The 27,521-nt window shown below is 51.0% G+C and overlaps 7 protein-coding genes across 7 annotated transcripts; 3 read left to right on the plus strand and 4 right to left on the minus strand.

The window, feature by feature from the left end:
- Window positions 1-102: 102 nt before the first annotated feature.
- PV10_06980 (uncharacterized protein) lies at window positions 103-3,025 on the minus strand. The gene is made up of 3 exons (XM_016371836.1): window positions 1,214-3,025; window positions 775-1,157; window positions 103-718 (listed from the first exon to the last, which is right to left on the minus strand). Exons 1-3 carry the CDS (start codon window positions 2,457-2,459, stop codon window positions 653-655), a joined length of 1,695 nt encoding a protein of 564 aa, XP_016221168.1. The 5' UTR covers window positions 2,460-3,025; the 3' UTR covers window positions 103-652.
- Window positions 3,026-3,211: 186 nt separating this feature from the next.
- On the minus strand, window positions 3,212-4,638 carry PV10_06981 (uncharacterized protein). Its single transcript, XM_016371837.1, has 4 exons — window positions 4,350-4,638; window positions 3,906-4,296; window positions 3,698-3,850; window positions 3,212-3,648 (listed from the first exon to the last, which is right to left on the minus strand). Exons 1-4 carry the CDS (start codon window positions 4,420-4,422, stop codon window positions 3,399-3,401), a joined length of 867 nt encoding a protein of 288 aa, XP_016221169.1. The 5' UTR covers window positions 4,423-4,638; the 3' UTR covers window positions 3,212-3,398.
- Window positions 4,639-4,947: 309 nt separating this feature from the next.
- On the plus strand, window positions 4,948-6,979 carry PV10_06982 (uncharacterized protein; the record flags this gene model as incomplete). Its single annotated transcript, XM_016371838.1, has 1 exon — window positions 4,948-6,979. The coding sequence occupies one exon, from the start codon at window positions 4,948-4,950 to the stop codon at window positions 6,403-6,405; it is 1,458 nt and encodes a 485-aa protein (XP_016221170.1). The 3' UTR covers window positions 6,406-6,979.
- A 216-nt stretch (window positions 6,980-7,195) lies between these two features.
- PV10_06983 (uncharacterized protein) lies at window positions 7,196-10,978 on the minus strand. Its single transcript, XM_016371839.1, has 3 exons — window positions 10,046-10,978; window positions 9,963-9,990; window positions 7,196-9,912 (listed from the first exon to the last, which is right to left on the minus strand). Exons 1-3 carry the CDS (start codon window positions 10,349-10,351, stop codon window positions 7,880-7,882), a joined length of 2,367 nt encoding a protein of 788 aa, XP_016221171.1. The 5' UTR covers window positions 10,352-10,978; the 3' UTR covers window positions 7,196-7,879.
- A 6,946-nt stretch (window positions 10,979-17,924) lies between these two features.
- On the minus strand, window positions 17,925-21,503 carry PV10_06984 (uncharacterized protein). The gene is made up of 2 exons (XM_016371840.1): window positions 18,529-21,503; window positions 17,925-18,479 (listed from the first exon to the last, which is right to left on the minus strand). The coding sequence occupies exons 1-2, from the start codon at window positions 20,929-20,931 to the stop codon at window positions 18,384-18,386; spliced, it is 2,499 nt and encodes an 832-aa protein (XP_016221172.1). The 5' UTR covers window positions 20,932-21,503; the 3' UTR covers window positions 17,925-18,383.
- Window positions 21,504-22,765: 1,262 nt separating this feature from the next.
- On the plus strand, window positions 22,766-23,848 carry PV10_06985 (uncharacterized protein; the record flags this gene model as incomplete). The annotated part of the gene is made up of 1 exon (XM_016371841.1): window positions 22,766-23,848. One exon carries the CDS (start codon window positions 22,766-22,768, stop codon window positions 23,846-23,848), a length of 1,083 nt encoding a protein of 360 aa, XP_016221173.1.
- Window positions 23,849-24,817: 969 nt separating this feature from the next.
- PV10_06986 (uncharacterized protein) lies at window positions 24,818-27,257 on the plus strand (the record flags this gene model as incomplete). Its single annotated transcript, XM_016371842.1, has 5 exons — window positions 24,818-25,407; window positions 25,486-26,550; window positions 26,624-26,762; window positions 26,845-27,047; window positions 27,113-27,257. 5 exons carry the CDS (start codon window positions 24,818-24,820, stop codon window positions 27,255-27,257), a joined length of 2,142 nt encoding a protein of 713 aa, XP_016221174.1.
- Between the last annotated feature and the right edge of the window lie 264 nt (window positions 27,258-27,521).

A 27,521-nucleotide genomic window follows, 5' to 3' on the forward strand; every position in this document is an offset into this window, starting at 1 on the left:
CAAGAGTGACTACGAGACTACGTTTGGGGCTGAGCTTGGAGCACTCTGAAATGTAAGGAACAGGTTTGAGGTAATTCAATATCTATCTCTTTAAGATAGTACTAGACGGCAAGCAAAGTTTTGAACGGTCGAAATCTTGACTCGTCCCTCTCAAGACACTCACTTGCTTGATCTTTGTTTACTCGAGCAAATCTAAACAACTTACACAATCCGCCCCGATTTTGTCTCTCTCTCACACGGGCATGCCATGGTCGACGTATTGCTTCTCCTTCTGCATGTTTCTTCTCGTCGATCCCATCCTGTATTGGGTTGATTCATCATTGTTCCCCAGTGGGCATGGTATTGTATGCAAACCCCCATACAAGGCTCCTTCTTTGATCAAGACAGAAAAAATGAAATTCGTCGTGTCCATGGTCTTTTTGGTCATGTTCGAAGCAATCCAACAATCACTTACTTGATCGATCGATCAACTTTTTACTCATTCATTCGTGTCTGGTGACTGATCGTCCAAGTCTAGCGCCAGGTCCATTTAATCCGGCAGCACGGTTTAATGAGAAATTCCGCGTGGATGCCCCGAGGTCATAACTTCCATCTTGATAGGATGTGCATCATGGTTCTGTGTCACTGCATGGCTCGTGGCCAGTAAAGATCCTTACAGGTCTTGTTGTAAGTCTTTGATGCGGTGATAGAGGTCTTTCAACGTCTCTTCCTTTCCGGTCTGCATCCCCCAGAAAATTAGCAACGGCTTAGGGAGGAGTGGGCGATCCAACATACCTTAATCTGAAACAACGCTGGTTTCCCATCTTCCATACCCGTCAGAAGCATGGTCTTGCCACTGGGCTCTTTTCCTTCACCATCTCCCACTTTCATCTTTTTAAAGACGGGTGTATTGAGAACCACACGATGGACACTATCAGTGCGCATGAGCAATCGTGCTCTTCGCTCAAAATTGTCAAAGTCTCCAGATTCGCCGGCCTCGACGTCTTCCTCGGAGACATTCTGGTCTGCTTTTTCGTCTTCTGTACCAGCCGACTTTCTGGCCCATCGCATGTTGATTTTAAATGCTCCCACACCTCTTTCCTTCCATTCCTTGTCAAAGTGATACAGCTTGGCTCTGCAAGTGAATACGGTTCTCTCCCCTTCTTCGCCGGTTTCAACTGGATTCAAGTTAGCATTCATCGCCACAGTAATCGTAGTAAGCCGAAAAACATACGATCTTGTTCCTTGAATCTGGGGTCTTGGTGAAGATCCTCTTCGATTCGTTGCTTTTCTTCGCCATCGTCGCCTTGTTCGCTCCCATGGTCGTCATCGTCTTTTTCTGTCGAAGAAGTGAAAGGCTTGGCGGTGCCGAATGTTCCTGTAGACCCTGCCGGGGCAGCGAAAGATGAGGTCCCTGAACCAAAAGGCTTGCTTGCACTTCCGAAACCAGAACCAAGACCTCCACTTCCGAAACCTCCACCCGAACCAAACCCGGAGAGTGGTTTGCTAGCGAATGGTGAAATACCTCTAGTATCACCGAGTCCACTGATGCTGTTACCGAAACCCGTGCCACTACCGCCGCCAAATCCTGAGCCGCTGCCACCACCAAAGCCGCCAGTTGACTTGGCGGCAGTGCCAAATGGCGACTTCTCCGAGGAAGCAAACGCGGATAGACCAGATGAAGCAAAAGCCGAATTCGAGGTAGCCTTGTTTGGAGAGGAGGTGGAACCAGCGGGTTCAGGAGATTTTGTTGATCTCAAAGTACCGAACGGAGATGCAGTCGAGGTGTTGGCAAAACCAGATGATGCAGGTATCGAGGATGAGGTTGGTTCGGTTTTAGGTTCCGGGACAGAGGTATCGGTGACTGTTGATACGGGCACATCTTCTGACGTGGTTGCGGCCTCGGCCGCCTCTGTGGGTTCTGTTGTATCGGCAGAAGGGGCATCGGTGGAATGGGCTTTCGACGGGGCTGTGACGAGGATGCCAGGGCCGCCTGGAGAGTGCTCGGCTTCAATGTCGCTCTCTTCTTGGACGGGACTTGCCAGGTCATCGAGCTTATCAAACGCTTGAATGTCTTCGCCCACCGGGACGTCGCGTGATCTCATTCTCTTGTGTAGACCCTTCTTTGGTAAGGGTAGATCACCATTCTCGGCACTGGCGGTGGAGTCTTCGTTCTGAAGGTCTTCGAACGAGCGCTTCTTAGATGGTCGTCCACGGAGACCATTCTCGGTAGCAGGTTTAATTGAAGACTGGGTGGCAGTGGTATCGCCGAGAGGGGATGGAGCCGTCAACGAGGACTTGGGCTGTGATTGTTGGGCAAGACCGGCAATGGACGTCTTTTTCAATTTTTCCCGTGCGGTTCTTTCGCCGCCCTCGCCATCAGAGCTTCCTCCTTGAGGGGATTGTTCACGGACCGGGGTGTCTTGTGGAGGATTTGGGGATTCTAGGGTTGTGTTTGTTTGTCCATCTTGTGCGGACATTGTGATGCAAGGCTATTGGAGTTTTTCAAGGGACTGGCACCGTCTTGTGCAGCTGTGATGGTAGGCGAGGATGAACTAGTGGTTAAGATGGTCGAATAGCGGAGATAAGGGCTGAAAGCGGGACGAGATTGAAGGAGAATGGTCCAAGGCTATTGTTGCGCCTCAGACCAGTTGGATTCGGCCGTGGGCCTGGCCTGATTCTTGAATGAGGAAAGGGAATTGTTGAAGCAGGGGTGGGCGCAAGGGGGAAGATGATTGAGCGAAGACGAGGCGAGGCTGATGGGTCGAGTCGAAGCCAACACAACACGAGGACAGAGAAGAAGACCGAGTGGTGAATTGGTTAATGACGCCTGGATCAAGTGACTGAGTTGGGCAAGTGTTAAGTGCGGAGGTGTGCGTTGTGTAGAGGGGTGTCTATCAGAGGGTTCGAATCCTGAAGGCGGTGATGGTTATTGATCGACAATGATACACACGAGTGTAAAAGAGGGAAACGCTCGATGGAAAATGGAGGGATGAGGAGGAGTAGGAGAATGATGAGGTGTGCGGTGGTGATGGTAGTATGGTAGTATGGTGATGGTTCTGGTGGTTGTGGTGGAGAATCGGAATTGGGAGATTAGGCAGTAAGTCGATGTGATTTCATGGCTCCGCACAACTGAATTGAACTGAACTCGAGCCAAAGAATCAACAATTCGGCTTTTGCTTGTGTGCCTTTGTGCCCCCACTTGAATGCGAATGATCATTATTAACATCATCAACAATATCGTCAATGAGACTCGAATTCATCCATATCCAAATCTCAAATACTATTCTCTACAAACATGTTTGTGTTAGATTCATCGTCGCCATAATCTATCCGATTCCCAAGCTATGGGCGACCACTGTTGTATCGCATCCACCCATTATATCAATACATCAAGACCGAGATCGAGTCTTGTCTCTTCAGCTAATGAAACATAGGCAGCCCAGGCCGACGTAAAAGACAAAGAGAGGGTAGACGCTCAATGCCACTCGGTTCTTGACCACGCCTGACCCTCCTAGTATACTAACCCCAGCGGCCAGCGACCATCCAACCAGAATGATATAGACGGGGATACGAGCAATCATAGGCAGACCGAGGGCGCTTAGGAGTGCTGCAATCGTAAGAGGGAATAAAGTGTAGCCGATGATAGAGACTGATTGCATGAAGGAACTGATCGAGGTTAGCCATGGTCCTTGACCTCATGCCAAAGATGACTCACATGTTGCCTCCAAGTAGTTTGATTTGAAGTGTGACGACGGCCTCTCCAATCCAAACCACAGTGAAAACTCCAGAGAAGACTAGATCAGTTTGGTCGCTGCTGGCTCGCATCGAAAGGAACATGGCCAATAATAGGCAGAAGATGAGGGGACCCCTATCGCGTTGTCGTGGTTAGTACCGTGCTGCTGGTCTGATCCCATACTACTCACCATAGATCCCAATCTCGCAAACCATCACTCATTGCACCTTGCAGGATCCCATCGGCGTCTGGCCATCTGCCAACCAGGCCTCGAAGGTCACGACCAAAGCCTTGGCTTTCAGCATCACCAGTACCACTTCCTTGCCTCTGCAGTATGCCACCCAGGAGATATTTGGGGTAGAGAACTTGCTTCATCTTCTCCCAGACGGCGACGAGATCTCTTGACACGGTATCCCATACACTCTCATCGATGGTATTTTGAGGGGCTCTTCTGTCCTCGCCTGGAATGCGGGACGTCAGGTAACCTTGATTAATAGGCGCTTGTGACGAGGATGATTGGATGTTGCCTGTCAACGGGGCGCGGTCCGAAGTGTTGTAGGAAGGTTCATCTGGTTCGACCTCTAGATAGAGTCAGTTGCAACTTCGTGCTAGGGGTCATACTGTGTCGACCCACCGTCGTTCAAAAAGTCATCATCGAGGACTGCATGGTCGTCATCGTAGGGGTCTCGGCCCAACGCACTAGACATGGTGGCAGTCTAGCCCTAGTACCAACAAGAGGAATCAAGAGGGTTGGAGGGATACACTCGCTATGTCGAGGTCGAGGTGTGGAGGAACGAGATGCTGGTCAACGTAGGGAGAAAGGTATCGAGGTGGTCATTGACAGTTGGTGTGATATAATTCCAAGCGCGGCAGTTATGGAAGGTGCGATCAAGGAATAACGGGGTTGAATGCGTAAGGCTGAGTTCCCTCAGCGCGTCTGTCCTTTTCGAGATACGGTTGCTCCTTCCCTCAAACCAAATAGGCATCTCCATTTCGGCCCAACTATTTTCCGGCCCCACCATTTAACTTCACATCTGATTCTCCCGTTATCGGCCTTGCTGTCAGTCCACGAGACTATGAATTCCACCAAGCTGCTCGACTATGATGACAGATGAGACGGTCATGCTTCTGGCCAGGGTGAGTTACAGTATATGAGTAGCAATGCTTGGGCCACGATCAGAAGATATCCAGTCCAGGCCTTATATTGAAATTTATATACAACGCTAACGACCATGGACCCCTCAACCCCAGCACTCCCGACCTCTCTCCTCTACATCTCACATTTTCTGTCAATGTGGAATGCGAGGAGCTTCGAGTTTGGCGCAGTCCTCTTTCTGGCAACCATCTATCCAAATACATTACTACCAATGTCGGTTTATGCACTGCTACGTGCCCTGGCAGCAATCACTCTTTCGCCGTCCATCGGCCACTTCATCGACACCAAAAACCGGCTTCCCGTCATTCGGCTCTCTATCATGGGTCAGAGAGCTGCCGTCATCATTTCATGTGCCCTGTTTGCACTGATTGTACAATTCAAGTCTTCCATGGCTTCCTTTCTGGTGATACTCACCTTTACCGCCTTGGTCGCTCTGGCTTGCCTCGAAAAGCTATCTTCCATCATGAACACTGTTGCCGTCGAAAGAGACTGGCTGGTTGTAATTGCTGGCGAAGACCAGAATCTCCTCCGCAATCTCAACGCCCAAATTCGAAGGATTGACCTGTTTTGTAAGTTACTGGGGCCTTTGGCTATTGCACTGGTTCATGCATGGTCACCAAGTATTGCAATCTGGTCCACTGCTGCTGTTAATGCGATATCTGTCATGGTCGAGTACCCGTTTGTCGCAAAGGTGTTGAGAGATTCTCCATCATTGAGCCGACCTAGAGCTCTTGACACACAGTCATCAGATGAAACGATACGCATGGAGTCGCATCCCATGCTTGACACTGACCAGGCCGAGACTCAGCAGCAACACGTCTCTACCTTTTCCCTGGTCTCCAACTCGATCCAATCCTATACACGAAGCTCGGCATTTTTGCCATCGCTTGCATTATCCTTGCTCTACCTCACCGTTCTCTCCTTTTCTGGCCAGATGACAACCTTCCTCTTGGCACTGCCTCAACCCAAACTCACCTCGGCGACGATTGGTCTTTTACGAACTGCTTCAACCGTGGCGGAAATCTCGGCCACCTTTATTTCACCACGTGTCATGACCAGAATTGGACCCATACGAGCAGGCATCTGGTTCCTTTCATGGCAAGCCCTGACACTCAGTCCGGCTGCCATGATTCTGTGGACGGACGGAATCAGAGATTCCCGTGCCGCCTTCATCATCTTCATCCTTGCCATCATATCGTCTCGGATCGGCCTATGGTCTTTTGACTTGTGCGCTCAGTTCATCATCCAGGAATCCATCTCTGCCTCGAGTCGAGGTTCCTTCTCCGCAGTGGAAGCATCCCTGCAGAACTTATTCGAGCTGTGTGCATTTGCCATGACCATTGTTTTCCCTCGACCAAACCAATTCCGGTATCCGGCTCTGGCGTCCTTGGTGGCAATCTATTGTTCTGCGGCGGTATATGCCGCTTTTGTTCGTGACAGACGGGGACATCTTCTTCACATGCCATCTTGCATCAAAGGTGCGAGATGTCATGATCGACATGCCTACAACTTAATCTCAGCCGAGACTTCTTAGATCGCGACCATTCTCCAAAAAGGCCAATAACGGAGGCGTAGTGTTTAGCGGTACTACACGTCCCTTCCTAGCTGTTAATGTTACCTAGATTCAACAATCTAGCCATCTCACGGGATCGGCCTCTAGGGAACTCAATCATGACCCCCGTCGATCAACATGCATGATTGTGGATTGATTGACGATCCCAACCCACTCCTCTACTCACAATCGCTTGACTGTGACAGCACGGGCTATCATATGACAATGATCCCAAGATGAAAGGACCTAGGCCTTTCGACATGGCTGGCCGGCGGTGTGTATGAAATGAGATGGATGCAGCAAGCATTGCAACACATCCGAACTCATGACCCAAGTCAAGCGATGTCCTTGCACGATCTAGATCGACAAGCCAAGCAATTCGACGTTTCTTGGAAACGCAATATTCCGAGTCCAAGCCAACACAATCCAACCTGCATCGGAGGATCCACTTGTCTACTGTATATTCGCATCCGTAGTACGAGTATCCTTTCCTATTACCTACGCTCCCTCCTGTGCATGCCTCCCATGTCTCCGTCTGTCCGTGATGCAGCGCCCGATCCACGTTGGTGGCGACCGAAGTACAGTGGATTGGTACTGTACCTATGTACTGCAGTTTTTGTAATACAGTGTTGGTTTTCATGATGGCCGTCATTCTGAGTCGTTGTCCTTTGTGGAAACAACGGTTAGGGTACAGTGAAGCTGGTTGGTCTACGACTGCACACAAGACGATTCATCTAATAGCTTCATCATGAATACTGAAGATGGTAGTTGGTGAAAGGTCCATGGGAATATTCCATGGAATTTTTGGTTTCAGAAACCCATATCTATCTGCCTGCCTACGTCTGTTCCGTTGGCTGTTATTTTCCAGAGTCCCTTCAAGGTCCGTTGGCGAAACATGATAAACATGGCCATGGTAGAAGGAAAAAACAGACTCATGCTTTTGTTTTGATGACATATGAAACGCTAGAATAGAAAGGAGAAGCCACACCCATGCTTGTCCATATTCGAAAAATTCTTTCCAAATCGCTGCCTGGCGAGGTAATAGCAGGTTGTAGAATTGGATCGTCGCGCTGGTCCCTGGACAATGCGCTGACTTGAATGGTGAAAATTTTATTCGAGTGAATCCATCAGGATATCTCACGTAAGAAGTAGACTTACAGTCCCTTGTCCGTAAATCTGTCATGGAGACGAGTGTTGACAGTGTCGTTGGATTCATGATTCGTCCGTCGTAAGACGTCCCTATTCATAGAATCTCATGTTTTCTCGGGAAACAATGGTGACCAATTTGGGATAGCTCGATAGCTCGTTGATGGTATTTTTTTATACCAGGGGTTATCATGGTCAGTCGTTCGGTTAGAGCGTGCTGACTGAGTGCCAACAGGCTAGAATTGAGTTGCTGATCGCGGTGAGGAAAAATGATCTGGGTGGAAGAGAATACCGAACTCTGTTGCAACCATCATGAGCCAGAATTCGCTCGCTTTGGCTTCCATCTTGATCCGGTCTCTTGATTCATACTGGCGATACTCCCGCCACCGCTTGCTCCAGCTCCTCCCCCACCAATGCGCGTATCGCCAAAACTAGGATTTGTTGGACTGAAACTTGACGTACTGCTGCCTCTATCACTCTGACCACCGCCGCTAATGTCGCTGCGTGGGCTGATGCCCTCGGCACTTGCGCTCGACTTTTGAGTACGTTGACTGCGGATGTCGAGTCTAGCAAAAATGGATTTGACATCACGGATACTGGTGAGGGACTCCATACCCTGACCATCGGCTTCATGGCGTTCATTGACAACCCTGCGCATTTCTGTCAAGATGGGGATGTTTCCCTCATTGTTTGGCAACCACCAGGATTCCACTGATTCCACCTCGCCAACCTCATCATTAGTCAGGCCCCAGAGCTCGGCCATTTTCCGTCGGAACGTATATGGGTAGATGTAACCCATGCGCTCGATTCCGGCGAGCTTCTTACGGGCCCACATAATGTGTCTCTTGTCTTTGCGCAACAGCACCAGTGCGAGGCCTAGGGTAGCGTGTGCGGCAAGAGTGCTGTCGTTGGGTGCATCAGGCCATCGCTCGATCGCCTCGTAAATGCGACAGACTTCCAGGCTCAACTGCTCCAGCTCGTCTAAAATTGGCTTTTGGAACATCAAGGCTATTTGGTATTTTTGCATCAATTCGATCCCATACCAGTCCAGCCACATGTGGTTCAGCGGCCAAAGTGCTCCAGTGAACAGCCCTCCTGGAACATATGGATTGACAATGTCAGCCTCAGTCAGCGGAAGTTTGCGCTCCATGGGGAATTCTTGGACTCGGTAGGATGCGTCATTCTTGGCCTCGATCATTCGCTTCATCTCCCCGAGGCGGGCTTCTAATTTGGCATTTTCGGTGTGGAATTCTTCGACGCTGATCTCTCGCTTGGGGAGTCTTGCGTAGAGTGCGGCCATGTCCATACCTAACAGTCTGTTCTCCGTGACAAAATATGCCAGAGTGTTTTCGAGATCAAGATCTGTGCCAGCGCCTTCGACCATCTGTTTTCGATACCATTCGCCGTTAGTTTCGAACCATCTGCGTTCCAGCCTGGTCTCATTTCCGGCCATTAAGCCCACCACGACATCGAGGCGAGCATACCAACTGAATAAGCGTCTCCCGAGCTCCGTATCGTTGATAGTGTCGGGGGTGTACATCTCGTGAAGCATTGTAAACGCGGCACGATGATGGCCAACGAGGTTGACCCAGTCACCAATATATTCTTCAAAGGTTGCCAACTGCAAGATGGTGAAGATAGTGGCCTCGGTAACCTTGGCATTCTGCTCAAGGGACTTGCGGAGCATGGACATGGAAGTGCTGTGGTAGCCCAGGAAATGAGACAGTTTGGGATTCTTCTGTCGAAGCTCGTAATGGTATGCGGCGAAGCCCACAATGGCGTACAAAAGTGGCTCGAAGCCAAGCGCGAGATCGATGAGTTCGCCGTGGAGGAAGTCTGTGGGGTCCAATTTATAGAAATAGTGGTAGTTGTTCATATACTCTTGCTGGAACCGAAGATACTTTTGAATGTCGGGTTTGAGCGCTCTGATCTTGGCCTGCCTTGCCTGGACCTCTGCGGTGTTAGCGGCGGTCCCCATGGATGAAGCTGGAGTTTCGTCTCTTGAACGTGCGTCAGAGAGGTCGGGTGATTGGGGACTGATGTGATCTCGCACTGCCGTGGATGCTTCGCTTCGTTTTGAGGCAGGAATCGAGCTTGTTGAGGGAGTACTGTCTGTACGTAGGGGGCCAAGAGAAGGGCGGACTCGGTCGGTGGTTGATGCAAAGTCGGTGTCTTCCTCTTCCTCGCTTTCGTCCTTGATAGTTTCCAGATTTGAATTTCGCTCCGATTTAGCTTCGTGCTTCCCCTGTTGGTCTTTGGGGCTTCGACCTTCGCCTTGTCGTGAACGTTTCGAAGACGAGTTTGTCTGAGGGAATTCACATTCACGGCCACCCTTTTTACATCCTAATGCTATAGTTAGCAGGAGCGGAACAGGTGAAATACCAAAGACATACTATCACATATGGGTCTTGTCTCATCGCACTGTGCCTCAAGGTCAACAAAGTTTCAAATCATCCGATTTCATTTGTCTCCTCACCTTGACTCGCCGACTCCGGCAGGTAAAACAGCCGCTCCGGGTCCTTCGATGTTTGATAGATGCAGAGTCCATGGCATTTGGGGTGATGGCACCTCGACTTGCAAAGATGTTCGGATCTCGCTCGTACATTTGATCATTGTTGGTTGGATTATACCAAAAAGCGACGCCATCGAAGTGAGTGGCAGGGCCGGAAAGGCGGGGGTATGGAGCGTTGAAACCGCCATCGTAGATGGGGTAACTCTGCTCCATCATATTGGGATACGGCTGTTCTGGCATATTGATGCCATGGTCATACATTCCATTCATGGCCGCCACAGGGGATACGTTTCACCACAGCCCCGATAGCTGGAAGTGTACGCAAGGGTACCGGCACTTCAGTTTCGAGGATGGGCTGACGACAATCTCCGAGATTTCAGGGTATCCTGATTTTCGGGGTGCCGTTGTGATTTGGCGGGCCGACGCAGGATAACACGGTGCTAATGGTGTTGATGTTGTGATTGTGGTGGAGGCGCTGGGATGAAGGCCAGCCTAAGGCAGGAGCTGTAGGAACCGTAATATCTTATCCTGATTGTTTGGCAGCCAATGTCATCAGATGGAAAGAGTAAGGGAAAGGTCTCGGAGGGGTTGGGTCCCAAGAGAGGCAATGTGTGCGATTTCTGTTTGGATGACAGGGTTACGCATCAAGGTGAAAGATCGGTTGATCACTGAGAAGGTTTAATGGCACTGAAAGTCGGACAGTAAATGTTAAGACGCTGGAGAGATTGACTTTACAACCAAACCATGTGGAGGACAGTGGAAGGCTTGGGCAGGATGCAAAGGCTGAATGTTGACAATAACAATGGGGCTGCAGAGAGTTGTTGTCGGGAGAAAGAGGGTCGGTGGCAAGTAAAGGTTCATGGACAAAGGATGAGAGGTGGTGGAGGTGTTGAGAACAGAACGGCCGATGGTGAAAAACGAGGGTCCAGATAGATGGTACCGGAAGTGAAAGGCTCTGGGCTTATCTAAAAATTGGCAAAAGCCCCGCTTTACAGATGGATGGTGATGGAGCACAGGGTTTGAGTCGGACTTTGACCAGGCGGGTGGAGCAGGACGTCGTTGGATATGGCCGTGGTCGACGCAAGTGGCGAAAGCTGTCGATATGGGATTGGGGTTGGGGGTTGGGATTGGGTTTTGTAAAAGAGATCGTGGGTCAAAGATTCAAAGTAGTAGTGGTTGGCACTTGGAACTTGGAACTTGCACCGCGGATACAAGATTGAGCCCGGCGCCCCGACCCAAAGTGTATGGTGTTGTATGGCCTGGCCTGCCTGGAGTAAAAGATGCGACGAGGATGAAATCGAATCGGCCGAAACACTACTACTACGGAGTAGGTACTAGAGGTACCAAATAAGAGAGTGAGAAGAGAGGAGACACGGAGGCAAGGCAGAGAGGCACGAGGACCTCTCGGTTTCTTTTTTTTTGATTTTTGATTTTCCTTGGGCTGGTGACAGAGAAAACAATCTGAGTGCCAACTAGTCTGTCTTGTACCGAAACCTGCGTGAGTAAGGTAAATGGACCGATAGTACCTGGCAGGCCTGGCAAACCTGGCAGCCTGGGTGGGCAATGGGATGGATGGTAGGGTTAAGACTTAAGCAGGTTTAGTTAAAAAAGTACACTGAAAAAGGACACTGGCTGGACTGGCTTGATGGCTGCATGGGCGGACGAACGAACGGGTGAATCGTGTGTGGAGACAACCCGGGGCCAGCAACTGCCAAAGGTCGTGGCATGCTGATGACCCTGGGAGCAAGGCACCAACCAGGAACCTGGCACGCCTGGCAAGGGCCAACTGGTCCTGCACAGGCTTCTCTTTTCAGTATCCACGCTGCCACGGTCCACCACGCACAAGCACCCCAGTCTGGATGCCAGTGGTTCCGTGATTATTGATTGACGGCCAGCCAGTCATGCCAGGTGCCAGTGCAGCAGCTTTCTTACCGTCACGGGCGTCTTTGTTCTTGTGGCTCTTCAGGAAAACTCTCGCAAGCCAGCGCGGACGGCGGCAAAGGCTGCCGTAGATCACCAGGGGTCCCATACCAGGGTGACCAGGTCGATCGAAATCACTCGATCGGAGCCCAAGGCTGTAACCTCACGAACCTCCATTCCATCTACGCATCCCTATCGTCCTCCCTAAGCCGGTCGGAACAGCTATCTACCTCATTACACTATACTATGGTTGTTGGTCGAGGACAAGTAAGATGGGATTAATATTGAATAACAGAACTGGTGATGGATTGGCGCTTTGTCCAATCGAATCTCGATAGAGCAACATGGGAGAGACGGGCAAAGATCGAGACAAATACGCCACGCATACACGACTATACGCGTACGCATCCTGCAGATGCAGTTTTGGCTGGTACAGTAGATGCCGCCTGAGGCGATCATCTGGGGCAGATGGGACTACTTAGTACGGAGTAGCCACCATCATAACCTGTCTGATGGAAAGCTCCGGTACGAAGCAACGTTCAAGGTGGCCCCTCGGGCCAATGGGGGCACTGGGGGGCAACTGCCTCGGGGGGCCATGGCCGCACGGTGCTTCAGGTAGGTCAGGTAGTTAGGTTAGTCTCTAATTGCGATTGGGATTGGGCTCGTATGTTCCAATGCCCGACTTTGGGCTAGTGCCTGGGGCAAGTGGGTTAGTTTGCATTTGGGCAAGGGAGGGAATTGGTGGAGCGTAGTGGTGCATTTGTTCTGACTTGCGCTCATATGGGCCCGCTCTACCTGTTCAAAGGGTCACTAACAATCTGGTTTGCAAACAGTAATAAATTGGAGTAGATTCTCGTCCAGGGCACGAGCGTGGGAGGTCGTGCAGGAATCAACTTCACGACCAACAATACGGAACTGACGGAGTAGACAGGGGGGACTGGTAGGGGTTGTCCACCGATATCGTCATCATCAAGTACTCCGTAGGTAATTTTGAATTATGGTTCCCGTCTCTTCAATCACAAACCCAAGGCTTTGCCTGGGACGGACCGCGGTCATTGGGTTGAAAGGTCGCTGTGAGCCTGTGACCACCCAGGCAGCCAGGTTCATCTTCCTCCCAAGCCAGATTCCACTCAAAAGTAAATACGATCGTCTCCTGTCCCTTTCCAGATGCTGGGCTACAGCATGGGACATGGTTGTTGGACCAACTGTCTGTGGGGGGTCCTAGCTGGTCTTATTCACAGATCCCTTATGTTTACGGAGTAACTCCGTACTCCGTACTGTCAATAATAAACACATATTAACCTACTTTGTTCTACTTATCATTAGATCTGTCTTTGGTCCGCATCACTGGGGCAAACGCCTACTAGGATTAAGATGACTAGCTAACTCCGGCAATCTTAGCTCTCGAGTATTGAGTAATGCCCAAGACCGGTGTTCTCTTGACTACAAGTACGGAGTACGTATATCGGGCTCTGGCCTATGCTGTGGTCGAAACTTTGTAGTTGCGAAACCAAAGTTTGCATTGCCGTTGAATCTCGCCCCCAAACGTCCATCTTACGATCTGGCTCGATCTTGCAGGTCGCATCAGCTCGCATGCGACACCAAGGCTAGTACATGGTCGGGTATCGTAGAATGATCTCAAGTTGGTGCATAAATCAGAGTCAAATGAGCAGCAATTTTCTCCCCACTTGGGATTCGAAAACATCACATCCACCAGCCCAAGGATCAGGGCACTGATTTTGAGTTTAACCAGTCGAGGCCGAAGGCTCAGGCCTGCTATGCCTACTCCGTCTGCACTTTAAAAATCATTACATGTAGACGGAGTATGTATGACTAGGTATCTGGGAGCCACGTTCTGCAGTGGATTGACTTTGCGATGCAGTACTATTCCGTAGCGGCCGACGTGCGTGTCTGCCTGGCACGAGTGGACTGTTTGTATCAGTGGCTTGCAACCAGCGACTCTGGGGACGAGACGTTGGGTGCAGGTGGGGAAAGACTGCACTCTATTCCGTGTAGTGACTTGGGACTATTATTTGTAGCTGCGGTGGGCAGCTTACAGGCATGCCATAAGCCCGCGTCCTCTGCTTATGCCTGCACCGATACCCTGTAGAGAGGCAGGTCCCCAACACCAACAGGCAGGCCCCCAGCAAGACACCCAGCAGAGTCAGGTACGATCATGCGGCCGCTAATTGGGTAACTGGCTCCCAGTATCTGTGGACATCTGTCAAAAAAGGTGTTGAAGGCTTGTTGGGCGCAAACACCAATTCCATTGCACATTCCTCAAGCTTGGATCATCAGTCGGAACTTTCCCGTCTTCCACACCTATCCGTACCTATCAGCCGTACGGAGTATGTCTGTGTTCTTTATCCGGTAACAAGTATGTCTTCGATGCAATGCACAAGACAATTTGGATCTCACTCCTAGCTGACCATTCTGGCTTAGGCATGTGTGGCATGGTCATGGTGGAGCTTAACAAGTCACCTTGGCACACATGGGCAACATGCAGCCACCAGTCTGCCCCATCACCAACTTGCACCCAGTGGACCCTTCACTGTCAAGTCGGCACCTTTCCCACAATACGCACCCTCGTATGCTTTGAAGTTTGCGCTACAGGACGAAGGATGAGAAAAAGGAAAGTCGTTTCGTCTTTCCCACAATCAATCCTTGGATCTGTACGGTGCGCCGCGGGGAGCATACTCCGTGTCGTGCCATCAAACGCATCTCTCACAGACGAGTCCTAGGGACGGAACAAGTCGATTCCCTTGGCCCTCGGAATTTACAATTGTCTTCCCCTACGAACCCCCGCATATCCATCATTCAACGCGTGCCCATCTGTGTATTTCCCAGAGCTGATTGAGTTGCTGTTTAGCTGGAAAATACCGCAGGCTGGGCGAGAACAACGTGGAATTACGAGGAAAAAGAGGATGGGCGAGCTTTGTCGACAGGGTGTCAATTTGCTAGAACCCTTGGATTCGACAACTGCAGCGCCGTTTTGTTGTGGCTTTTGGATCTGAGGTCAATAAGTAGGTGTATTGGTGGAGGTGGCATGTTGCGAGCCCGATGAGGAATCTCGTCCGACGCCGTTGGCCGACGCCGTTGGCAACTGCATCGGCGATTTGTCACTCCAAAGCTACCACTAGACTCCTAGTCAACTTTACGCATATGCGGCCAGCTTGTCGTTGGCCGACTGACTTGAGTGCCTGTTTACTCCGTACATACATGACTGGACTGTTTGCAGCTAGAGTGCTACTGGTGCCACGGTTGCCAAGGTGGCCTTTTCGCAGCTTGGTGGGATCTTGGTTCATTGTTCAAATCGAGCAGGGCGGTGGGCCCGGACGCCCATCGCCCACGCCCTAAGCTAGGTGGGCCTGTCTAAATTAGGCACCCCTACCCACAGTCTTCCATGACTCCCTAACCAGTTTAGTCAAGACGATTTTTGCCCCCAATGTAATGGGAGGCGCTCTCCTTAAGGACGGCACCACAGGTACTGTACCAATGGACACCAGTCGATTCAGTCGGGTCTCGGCGTCCTGGTGTGCATTACGGAGTATGTATTACCACTAGGCATCAAACATATCAAAATGGCCTCCTCTACAAAAGTCTAACGACCCTTGTTGCAGATCAAATTCCCCACCACGGCCTAAAAACCCGAGGCGCTGGCAAGCTAGGGGTGCGCAGACGTTATGGGTATGCCTTTGACACATCTCTACTCCGTAGTAGCGTCCTCTGGTGTTGTGCCGTCCATCATTGATGCTGTCAGTACAATCGTCTCGTTGGAGACATGTGCATCTATGGCATCTTGGTTGACAGTGACAGTGGATGGAAACCAACATCAATCTGTGTGGACTCTGCAGACCACGTTTTTCTTTTTCCAGGACCCTGTTTTCGACTTGCTCTCGACTTCAACATGCTCAACTTAGTCTCGTGGAAATTGCAACTGGCGAGGCAAGGCAATGCGACTGCCATTCTAAACTCCATTGAACACGCAGCACCTTCCATCTTTCCCGATGGAGAATAAAAGCTTCGAACGATAGCATCTGACTTCTTCCTGTCCATCTTGCACACTGGCTATCGTTACTGTGACTCCCGCCGCCGCCACCGCCGCTGCCCGCCCGTCCGCCACCCGGATGTAACTGGGGACATGATTGATCCAGATCTGTGATGTACGTCGGTATTGAGCCTCGGTTCACAATCCTGCAGAATCCCAACTCAAACCTGGTGCATAGTGCGAGATCGCCTTCTTTCTGACCATTAACGAACCTCCCCCCTTGTGGTCCTGATACGATGCCACGATCAGAAATTGGATGAGATGGGTGCAATCAAAGTTCTTGCAATTTCCTAGTCAAGTCACCCTAAGGCAGACAGACATCTTGGAGACTTACGATATGATGCCGTTGCTGCCGCAGTCTACCCCTGCTGACTGCGGCGGGAAAACGTATTGCTCGAATCAACGGCTCTATGTTAAGTAGTCACAACGGTTCGAGAGGCTTGGGACTACCGGACCATCCATTTTTCTCGAAACCATGTGCAAAGACCGGGGGTCAGCCGTCGGGTGATCATCAGCCTAAAACTACCCAACTAAGTCTATGCATAGGTTAGCTGCAGAAGTGCAACGCCTCAACCACCACCAAGTCTGGACAGATGCTGTAGGCTTAGACGACCGTTCTTCATCGCCGTTGGTGGTAGTGAGAGTGCATGTTTGTTCAATAGCACATCCAGCATGCCTGAGGTTCCTAAGGCAGGTGAGCGCGGCGTCGCAGGTAAGGAAGGAGGTACACAGACAGTCAGTCAGACAGCTTCTAACGCCGCACTCGACTCAAAGCTTGACTTGACACTTCACGCTTCAGGAGACGAATGCGAGCCAAATTAACTTGAAATAACCACCGACCAAGGCTGCTCTCAACTAAAATCTACCGTCGATCATGAATTTGTTCAGGCTGCATTCAGAATAGTCACGGCAGTTCGGCCACGGCCACGGCCCAGTCTCCCTGCCCAAGGCGGCAACGTGCAGCCACGCGGCTCTACACCTGTAGCTTGCCTGGGCACAGGCAGGCCGTGGCCGTTGTAGCCGGCTGGTGTATTTTGCTGCAGAGCAAAGTACCTACGAGTACTCATCAGGGGAATTTCCAATTCGAAACTTCTGATGCATGTTTCATTTCATCAAGAACGTCGAGTTTCAGTATTAGTAAACACTAAGAATCCCACACTGCGCTACAGTACAGTACTATACAGTCACACAGTGTACCCTACCCCACGCGCACACACACGATACGATTACAACGACAATGATGCAGATGGCGATGCAGGTATCTCCATAGGTATGTTCCTGGCATACTTTATACGAGACAAGAGACATGTCACACACCAAGCTTCTTGCTTCCCTCCCATTACCCGTTTCCCTCACCGGTCATTACTCGGGACTCGAGGTATGTCGAGGTTGTCTGATGTCTTATGCAACCGCCGCAAGCTGGTAAATATGTCCGTATCCATGTTGGTTACCTAAACCATTTTCTCCTCCTCACAATGAATAATGCCTGTTACTTGATGCCAGGTGGTCAGGAGGTCACACACATCCTTCCTTCCCCCGTCCACTGCGCATAAACCGGAAACGGCGACCGATCTAACCACTTTTACAATATGGCCCTCCCACAATCTTACGGTCGTAGCCAACATACTACCCTCCATTTGTCGAGCCAGCCAGCCAGCCACTACATGCTCATGATCTCCCAACGGTAAGAACATGGCACATCCGGGTTCCAGTACCGACAGCGTCGGCCAGACAAGCCAGATGCAACGATCACGAGTTGGTTGTAGATACCGACACTAGCCGTCATCCATCCCCTATCATCCCATCCGGGCAAACCCGTGTGCACAGATCCTCATCGTCCGGGTTTCTCATTCTCACAAACATCTCTCCAACTCGGACACAAAAAGACTGTAGACATCAGTTGAAAAGATATACATTCCAAAGCTAAGCTGGTAGCAGAACAACTGACGGGGTATGTAAAAATCGCATCACAACAAGAAAAGAAGAGATTCAATGTCTGCCCAAAGTCATTCATTGGCCAGCAAATATTAGTCGACCGTACAGTGCCGCGCATTGAATTTGCATTCGCATTTGCATTCGCAATTCAATCCCTATCCATCTGACGCCTGATTGGCTCCCTTTCCAATAAAGCAAAAAGTCGTTGAACAAGTTCGTGTCATCCTGGAAGTCGTTTCTTCTGTGTCGTATCGCACAGTCCATCGTGTCTTATTCTCTCGCCGTCAATAATGGTCAACCAAGATCGTTGCGGCTCATGGTGATGATGCACACAAAAAAACATGCCCTGTAGCTCCTCACACGGTTACCTCGCTGTAACCACTTTACCCGTACTCCTGATCAATTGCCTCGTGTCGCTTGAGTCGTCTGCGCGCTTTGCTCCTGCACGCCTTGGCCTCGGCACATGGGACAGCTGTTGCGACCTGTCGTAAGCCACTACTCTCAAGTTAGCTTCCGTTGTCAATCCTTTGGGATATACTCTTACCTCATCAATGCATTCGCGATGATACGAATGCGAACATTTTGCAAGACGACGAATTTCCTCTGCGACCACAAACTCTGAAAGACAAATCAAACATCGCTCCCCTACCCCGATCGTAAGAGTCTCTCCCTGAACGCCCGAGATTTCTTGCCCCATCAGTACTCCGTCACGGTCTTCGAGTAGAAACAATCCGCCAGATGCATTGACATCATCCTCACTAGCGACGGGAGGCTTCACCGGTCCGAGAAGCGTCGACAGCATTTGCATATCTTCGTATGATGGATTATCGGTGAAAAGACTGGGCATAGTGAACGCCGGATGGTCAGGCGAGACATTGGTGCCGACAACGTAAATGAGCCAACTTCGCCCAACTCCAGCAGGGGGATGATCTGGCTCCACCATCCCATTGCGGCGCGCTGCACCGGATCCCAGTTCTGGACGGCGTGCAAACTCGGAGTCACTTCGTCTTCTCTGCCGTGCGGCGTTGAAAGACGTATCTGGCATTGCTGGCTCTCGAGCCTGATAATGTCCCTCTTCGGCTTCATGCAGCTGGGGTCGATTCGCGGCCGATGCCGACGACGGGCGGCGAGCGGGTGACACTTGTCCACTCCTAATATCTGCAGGCGTGGAAGGAGGGGGATTTGGTCCTGGCGGGCTTTCTGATACGTGTGAAGTCGTAGGATTGGACTCCGACGCCGTTAGCGCTGAAGGATCTGCGCTGGAAGAGGATCGCCCGACTGAATTTCGTGTACGTTGGTGACGCTGGCTGTCATATTGTGAGGGGAAACTGTAATTGGTCATCGAGTGCCGACGGGCATGCGATCGTCTTGCTCCCGCATCTGACCGGCGGAAAAGAGCTCCTGAACTTCCATTTCTCAAGACGTTGGCTGGAGGGAGGAAGGGCAAGCTCAGAAGAGTGTCGAGGCTAGGGCCTAGTGACCCATTCTCGCCATTGCTTGCATCTTGGCCATGGGGCAGAGATCTCACGCCTACCAAAACCAATGTCACGGATCGATCAGTCTCGTCAGGCCCGGTGATGTTGTCCAGATCAGCTTGGCCAACGTCCCGGGACTGTGCCTGCGACGCTATCGGGGAACCATTTTCATCGTTGGGAAATTGGAAGACTCTCATAAAATTCACCGGAGGAAGATCGCCATCTGTAGAGCTGATGTCAATGTTCTCGCCAGCTTGTGCAGTCGCGGCGTCCTGGAGAGTCTGAACAAAGTTTTGTATACTTCCATCGAAAGTTTCGCTGCCTGGAGCACGTGTGCCAGCGTGGGGTCCTGGCCCGTGGCCCGACAATTGGGCAGCTATGGCGGCAGCTGCCAATTGAAGGACTTGAGACAGGGGAGGGTGCTCTCCTCGTCGAATAAGACGAGTCGACCGAGACCGAAGTCCGGGTTGGAACCTTCGAATAGTGCTCATGCCAGATGTGACTCGTGGGTTAGAGAGGCCTGTTCTGGTCTCTGCTTCAACAGCGTCGAGTTCGTGGGGTTGGTCGTCAGGGTCGCGACGGTGTTCCGAAGGAGAAAGAAGTCGATCTGAATCATCTGCGAAAGCGACTCGAGTAGTGCGGGTAGTAGAGTCTCGCGAATTCTGGCTGGACTGGAACTGCTCAGATGTGCGGCCAAGGAGGCTTGAAATGCGGGAAGACAAGGAAATCGAAGCGCGGGCTCGGCCAAATCTGTTTCGAGATCGAAGCGGAAACGAGGTTTGGTTTGAAACTTCTCGCATTCCATCAAAAGAGGAGGGCTCTGAGGCTGAGGGATCTGAAGGATGTTGATAACTACGCTGGAAAGCGGCCAGATCATCATTCGGAATGTCCAAATCTTCCTGTCTTGAATCTTGAGCCATAAGTGATAGTCTGCTGGTTGAAATATTATGATGTCCGGGGTATTGAGTGCTGCGTAGTGACAAGACAGAGTCAGCGGGGTGATGCAAGGTGTTCTCCTCGACAGTGTCACTGCCCAAAGGACTACCGCGTAATCGGCCGATTGGCTCAGGAAGCACTCTCAATGCTAGTCTTGAGATTGTGGAACGCCTGCGAGAAGTCGTTTGAGGGGTGACAGTGAGGGAAATGTTAGAGTCTGGAAGTTGGGACCCAACCAGAGGTCTGTTCTCTTGCTCAAATTCGGTGTCGGCGGAGGGCCGCAATGGGGCCTGGGGATCGAGAATACCAACGTTCGATGTATCGTGGGGACGTTGACGTCGAAATGTGTCATAGAAGATGCTGGCTCGCTGGCCTACTGCACGGAGAGACTGAGTGTTTCGTCGGGCCAGCCGCGAAGTCCTCCCACGAGAGCCTACATCAGGATCGGCGGACAATGTGTCAGTATTTTGGTGTGTGAGCTCTTCGAGTTGTCCATCGTCAGGTTGAGCACGAGGCACTGAGGAGTTGTTTCCCATGTTGGGCTCAAGAAGCCGAGGGCTCGATCGAGATGACTATCGAGGTCGCATGTCCTCACAGGGTGTGGCGATGTACACCTTCTCGTAGTGAAGAATGAGGTGTTGGCGCAGGCTTTGATGACGCAAAGCAGGAGTAGGCGTGTGAGAGAGAATATGGGATCGGGGTGGCGGTGGCGGTGATCGCAGTGTAGAGGATGGGATTGTCAAGGTAGAATCGTTCAATTTCAGTAAGCGAGGGACTGGATCTTGTGCAGGCGCTTTCGGGCGGAGATGAGGTGCGAGTGGTTGAGAGGATGGTTGGAAGATTGTTAAAGATACGGTGGTTGTGATCGTGATGGTGTTCGAAGCCGCAGCAACAAAAGAAGGACAAGTAATGTGAGCGATGAACAAATGCGTAGAAATGGATAAGATGAAATGTTGGCCCGTCGACGATGTGCAGGTGTTTGGATTGTTAGATTGTTGGACAGTGAATGAGGATTGTTGTGAGGCAGTGAAGTCAGTCTGGCTTCTTGCTGCGAAGTAGGTTAGGTTAGTGGTCACGCAGGCAATATTGTTGGTCAGTTGGTGGTCACAGTACTCCGTACTTCGCAGCAGCTAATTAGGTACCCTTTCACCCATTCATAGTTTGCCGTTGGTGTCAATGTCGGTGCGCAGGTTGCAAGTCGCTTTAGTGAGAACGAAAACGTCAGCTGGACATCGAAAGGCCGCATCTTTACCAGATTCGGCAGCCTGGAAACCCACCAGTCCAAGCGCAGGCAGTCCGTAGTGGCAGCCTACACTACTGAAAAGCCATACACAGATCCACCAACTATTTGGCTAATAACGCGTGCCAAAGGGCACCGACCAAGTCAACCAAGGAGTGCTTCCGGGGGCATTCTAGGCATCCGTAGGCGTGTGCCTCTGGAGTGCTTGGCTTCGAAATGCGCCGAGGGCACAAGCTGGGCGGCTCTTTGGGCATTGGTATTCGGAGGCCAAACCTGGTTTTAACGTAAACGACAACAACCTTCTTGGAAACCTGAAAGAAACACAGTTTTCACGGGCAAGATTATCATAATCTACATACTTGTAGGTGTAGTATAAATGCGGCATTCACACACACACACTTTATGGCCTTTGTCAATGGCGCCTTGAGCTTTCGATAAATCTCCCTCATTATTAGGCTTCCAGATACCCGCAGGAGATCTCAAGCCCCCTCGGCCCTTCCCTTAGGCGATAGGATAATCATTCTACTTAAGCAAGTTAGGCTCCAGATATGCGAAATTCTGCACACTTAGAGGCCGACGGGGCTCCGTACCTAGGTAAGCAAGAACCTGCAGTTGTGTCCACTCCACTAAAATCTCGTGCTACAAAGCTTACAAGCTCTAAGCAACATTGTTTGCCGTTCCAATCATGTTCGTTGTTGGTTCCACTACTCTCATCAAACTCATCCTCAATTCAATCCCCTGGGACTCAGAATCCAAGTCGCACAGTTTAACCTGCAAACTCGATGCGAACCAAAGACCATCACAGTAGGCAGACACCAACATTTGTCTCATGATCAACCAACAAAGCTTCTGAAACAAATACTCCGGTTACTCAACCAAGCCCGACAGTCACAGTGAACAACGCCCGATGATAACCTAACATCGTTCCAACCTGATACTCGGCTACTGTTGCTAGCGTTCCATGGAATCCCTTCCATCCTATCCAGCAATCTTCGCTGTTGATCTCCCCCGGAAAGCAAGCGCAGCCTCGCAGTTAGACCACAATTAGGCCGATCAAGCAGGGAAACACAACACTACTCCGTACGTGTGATTGCTTCAATCTTAGATACTGGCGAGCCCAACTCGTTCTCATGTCTATCTTCTGCCTTCCTGTCAACCTAGCTCATCCGGCGCCTCTCTCCCAGACCCCCCAGTCACAGGCTGCGAAACGTAAGAGGACTGACCAGGGCCATTATGATGAGGACCAGGATGCCGCACTGTCCCCGTCTCACACTTCACATCAAAGTCCGTCAAAGGAATACACCGCTATTGTAACACCTCTAGAGCGTGTTCAAAGACGTGTGGCCGGTCATCCCCTTGACCAACCATTTCCGGATCCTCCCTTTCCACACTCACAGTTAACCCCTAAGCACTCGACCTCGACACCAAGAGGTCGAGATCGGACGGGCGTTCCAAGATCGCTACATCTACAACACCTAGCCACCCTGACGTCCATTGTCCATGTCAGTATCCTGGCACAGGACTACCGTCGAGCATCGCGGGCTTTGGGTTTGATGTTTCGAGACAGCACCGTTGCCCGCAGTGCTGCTGTGCGAAACAAAGGATTCATGGGCATCGCTGCTGAGGTGCTCCTTCGTGACGTACCATCGCAAAAACAGCAAAGCAGCGTAAACTCGGCCCAGATCTCTCGATACGGACTGGACAAGGCAAAGCAACTCTATCAAACTCTGATTGTTCGCCATCCCTATCACAAGTCTTGGCCCGAGTCTGTCAACGCCGTCGACTTCTACCTGGCCATGTTCAACATCTGGATCTACGCAGTATGTGCCGAGAACGAGGTGTGGGTATCACCAGAACGCCGCGAACTCGAGTCTAGGGACCATGACTTAGCCACAAAGCTGGGGGAACTGGAACAAGCGAGCGAAATTGCATCAAAGATGGACGACTGCATGAGTACCTTGCCGTACATGGATGAGCCAGAGTTGATCAGACTGCGTGCCATGGTAGATCTGTGGATTGCCGATCTCTACGAAACCTGTGGTGTTTTCCCAGCACCGGATGATCAGCTGAGTGATGTAGGTTCTATGGCGGCCTCAGACATTCAGGTCAACCCACAGGACTATATGTTGAGGGCAACAAGGTCACGTGAGCAGGCGGCTGCTCGTTTCGCCAAATTGCGAGGCCAGGCACGTGACGACATTTCACCCACTTGATCTGCAAGTGATATCTATGACATGCACTGAAATCCTTGAAAGAATGATCCACGTGGACGTGAATTAACGAACCATCTGGACACCCTTTCGACAGCTAGCGGAGCACGTGTGCCGGAGATCCAACATTGTTCGAGACGGTCGGACCCGTTACTTCAGCACAGAAAGTCATCGCGGCCAAGCCCTTTGATGCACGCGGTTCGATTGTCGCTCTGATTGGCTCCTACACGACATGCCATCTTCCATCGACGAGAACCGTCGTGCTCTGCCCTCATGCTTCTTCCCATCAGACATGAATGACATTTTCCGATCTCTGACTTTTTCCACCTGACTATACTCCTGTTCCAATCAATGACTGGACTCCGAAATGCTGCTGCAATCGACCCGTCGCCATTCAACCATGCATATGGCTCTGGCCACACAGTTGATTCGCTGGACTGGCGGCCCCTTATGCGTCCTACGGATGATCCCAATCACGCGAACTTCCGGCTCAGATCTTGGTCTCAAATACTTCAACTTCTGGTCGTGAGACCGACTTGGGCTCTTTTCCAATCCCAGTCTTTCTTTTCACATTGCTGAGGTCCATAGCAACAATCGTGGTTGACTTGCTCGACATCATGATTTCACTTCCCCTCGCTGAATGGCGCAGATTGGAGCCTTTTCACCCTGAGATCGCATTGATCGCGTTCGGTGCTGTTGCACTCGTGGCAACACTGTTCTTGTGCTTGTACCGAATCGCAACGCAGCTGAAAGTGGATGACTTTCTCCTCACTCCTTACTTGCGCTTTGCATATGCCAGCTTCCTCAAGCCGCACCGGGCAGGTCGAGCTGAGGGCCAACAATCTGCTCTCGAGAGCTTTTACGCCGCACAGGTACTTACGTCAGGGAGACATCTCAATCCACCCCACTCATGATTGCTAGGCGAATGTCTACGATGCGACCCGGAAGCGCCTGCTTCAAGGCAGAGAAGACATGCTCGCAATCTTGGCTGCCAAACTGCAGGCTTCAAGCCGTGCCAAACAAGGTCCGAAGCCGATATGGTACGATGTCGGTGGAGGCACCGGCTACAACATCGAGGTGATGGATAGTATACTTGGAATCGAGTCTTCCTTTGAGCATGTCTTTCTCGTCGACCTCTCGCCGTCTCTGTGCGAGATTGCAAGAGAACGTGTGAGGAAGCAGGGTTGGACCAATGTCACTGTCCTTTGTCAAGACGCCCGCAGTATTGCCTGCTCAGCCGCCTCGGCAGATCTGATCACCATGAGCTACAGTTTGTCCATGATTCCAGACTTTTACAGTGTGGTCGACATGTTAACCGGCTTTCTCGCCCCTACCGGTCTTATTGGCATTTGCGACTTTTACGTCCAGAGTATTGTGGATGTTTCTTCTCGGAATTATATTGGTGGGACGTTCAATCGCCATGTCAATTGGCTTGGAAGGATGTTCTGGAGGACGTGGTTCGACGCGGATCGAGTAAATCTCGATGGTGGCAGACGAGACTACGTCGAATATCGCTTCGGCACCATTTTATCCGTGAGCGAGCGCAATTACTTGCTTGGCGGGTGAGTTGATTCCTCTTTTCCCTTACGAGAAATTGTTGAGCTCGATGTTGCGGACCCTAATACGTGCCTCTACTTTAGTATACCCTATTACATTTTCGTTGGACGCAGACGAGAAACGGGCTCATTGACAGGTGATGGCCACAATGTCTTGGAAAAGCTGGACGCCTCATTGACCGAATCGCCCTATCTTTCACCAATGAAATTTCGAGAACAGCAAACCATGCTAGCCCAAGAAGATATTCCTCGATCCAAGCTGTACGAATCGGCCATTGTCAATCTGAGCTCGAACTTGCCACTGCCCGCAGCGTTCTACCAGGAGCATCACTGGCGCATTCACTACAACGATCTACTCCAGAAACACCAGCAATTTGGCAATGAATACATCTACGCTTTCAATTGGGAAGACCCGAAAGTCGACCGTCAGCTGCTCAACATCACCAAAGACGATGTTATCCTGACCATCACGAGTGCTGGTGACAACATTCTCGATTATCTTCTCGAACAACCAAAGCGTGTTCACGCCGTCGACCTCAATCCCAATCAGAACCATCTCCTTGAGCTCAAAGTCGCCGCCTTTACGGCACTGCCATATACAGATATCTGGCTGCTATTCGCTGAAGGCAAGCACCCCGATTTCCGCAATCTCCTCTTGCACAAACTCAGCGCCCACATGTCTAGCCAAGCATTCCAGTACTGGCTGAACAAGGCGCATGTATTCTCCGTCGAAGGTGGTGGACTTTATGAGACAGGAGGATCGCGTCATGCCATCAAACTCGTCCGACGACTGGTCAAACTCTTTGGCCTGAGTAGCAAGATCCAGACACTGTGCAACGTGGAGACTCTTAACGAGCAGCGCGAGATCTGGCCAGTGATACGCAATCTGCTCCTCAGCTGGCCTCTCCATCGTCTCGTTGTTTCGACAGAATGGTGGGCTTGGAAAGCCGCCGGAGTGCCCCCTGCGCAACATGCCCTCATCCTGGATGATTTTGCAAAGAAGTCCCAGCAACCCAAGTCAAAAGCCGCGTGTGGCGAAGCCGTTTGGCAATATGTTGTGGATACATTGGACCCCGTGGTGGAAACGACTCAGCTCAGTCGCGACAACTATTTTTACTATGTCTGTTTGCAAGCGAAGTACTCGAGAAAGTGGGTCGCTCTCTTCCCCTGCTCTGACCAGAGCCATCGTGGTCACGGATTGCAGTCTAAATTAACGTCACAGATGCCATCCTCGTTATCTCGGTCCCAAAGCATACGCCAAACTCTCGAAACCGGACACATTTGACGGTCTGCGTATCCACACAGACGAGTTCATGGAAGTCATTGCCCGCATCACTCCCTCAACCTTGACCATTGCGATTGTAAGTATATTCAATTCAGTATACAAGCACCTCGTCCATCCCCTTCTTCTGAGACTGGTTATTGACCGCTCTTGTCCACTAGCTCATGGATTCAATGGACTGGTTCAACCCGTCAGAACCTGCCGCGAGAGAACAAATTGTGGCACTGAACAAAGTCTTGAAGTTGGGTGGTCGAGTACTCTTCCGATCCGCTGCACTTCGACCTTGGTATACAGACATCTTTGAACAGAACGGATTCGAGGCACGATGCGTCGGTCGCCGAGATTCTGGGAAATGCATTGATCGGTAAGCTTGCCATGCCATACGGACCCAATCAGATTAGAATCGTTGCTGACATACAAGGACAACAGCGTCAACATGTACGCATCGACCTGGTTATGCTTCAAGCGCGTCAGTGTATCGAACAGTCCGGTCCTGGCGCACAAGAAGCGTTCGAGCACGACCGTCTCGACGTTGGATGATTTGACGCTGACCCCAGCGGCCATGGAGTACTGATAACTCTGGCCTGGGCCATTATGACTTGTTATTGACTTGAGACTGCGTCATGGTTGTTAATGTGTTCCACTGCATAAGCAGGAGATCGGAGAGAATACGTTGTAGAGTGCGAGACGCCTTCAGATCCCTTCAACCTACTCGATGATAGCTCCTCACGAAGGACCCGCTCCGCTGACCAGGAGAACGATACTGTTGAACTTCTCGAAATGCTCAATCCCACCTGGGAGAGCCGCAACAGCGAAATTATATACAAGATAAGAAAGA

This window comes from Exophiala mesophila (genome assembly GCF_000836275.1).
Source record: "Exophiala mesophila strain CBS 40295 unplaced genomic scaffold supercont1.5, whole genome shotgun sequence".
Classification (NCBI taxonomy): Eukaryota; Fungi; Ascomycota; class Eurotiomycetes; order Chaetothyriales; family Herpotrichiellaceae; genus Exophiala; species Exophiala mesophila.

What these genes read in the sequence shown, in the direction of transcription:
- PV10_06980 (XM_016371836.1), bottom strand. Translation starts at nt 2,459, where the DNA reads ATGTCCGCACAAGATGGACAAACAAACACAACCCTAGAATCCCCAAAT. An exon ending in CAGATTCAAGGAACAAGATC is followed by an intron (nt 1,158 to 1,213) that starts GTATGTTTTTCG and finishes ACTTGAATCCAG; the next exon opens with TTGAAACCGGCGAAGAAGGG. An exon ending in CAGCGTTGTTTCAGATTAAG is followed by an intron (nt 719 to 774) that starts GTATGTTGGATC and finishes TGGGGGATGCAG; the next exon opens with ACCGGAAAGGAAGAGACGTT.
- PV10_06981 (XM_016371837.1), bottom strand. Translation starts at nt 4,422, where the DNA reads ATGTCTAGTGCGTTGGGCCGAGACCCCTACGATGACGACCATGCAGTC. An exon ending in TTGCGAGATTGGGATCTATG is followed by an intron (nt 3,851 to 3,905) that starts GTGAGTAGTATG and finishes ACAACGCGATAG; the next exon opens with GGGTCCCCTCATCTTCTGCC. An exon ending in AAACTACTTGGAGGCAACAT is followed by an intron (nt 3,649 to 3,697) that starts GTGAGTCATCTT and finishes AACCTCGATCAG; the next exon opens with TTCCTTCATGCAATCAGTCT.
- PV10_06983 (XM_016371839.1), bottom strand. Translation starts at nt 10,351, where the DNA reads ATGAATGGAATGTATGACCATGGCATCAATATGCCAGAACAGCCGTAT. An exon ending in GCCGGAGTCGGCGAGTCAAG is followed by an intron (nt 9,991 to 10,045) that starts GTGAGGAGACAA and finishes CTTGAGGCACAG; the next exon opens with TGCGATGAGACAAGACCCAT. An exon ending in GACAAGACCCATATGTGATA is followed by an intron (nt 9,913 to 9,962) that starts GTATGTCTTTGG and finishes CTATAGCATTAG; the next exon opens with GATGTAAAAAGGGTGGCCGT.
- PV10_06984 (XM_016371840.1), bottom strand. Translation starts at nt 20,931, where the DNA reads ATGGGAAACAACTCCTCAGTGCCTCGTGCTCAACCTGACGATGGACAA. An exon ending in ATCGCGAATGCATTGATGAG is followed by an intron (nt 18,480 to 18,528) that starts GTAAGAGTATAT and finishes ACTTGAGAGTAG; the next exon opens with TGGCTTACGACAGGTCGCAA.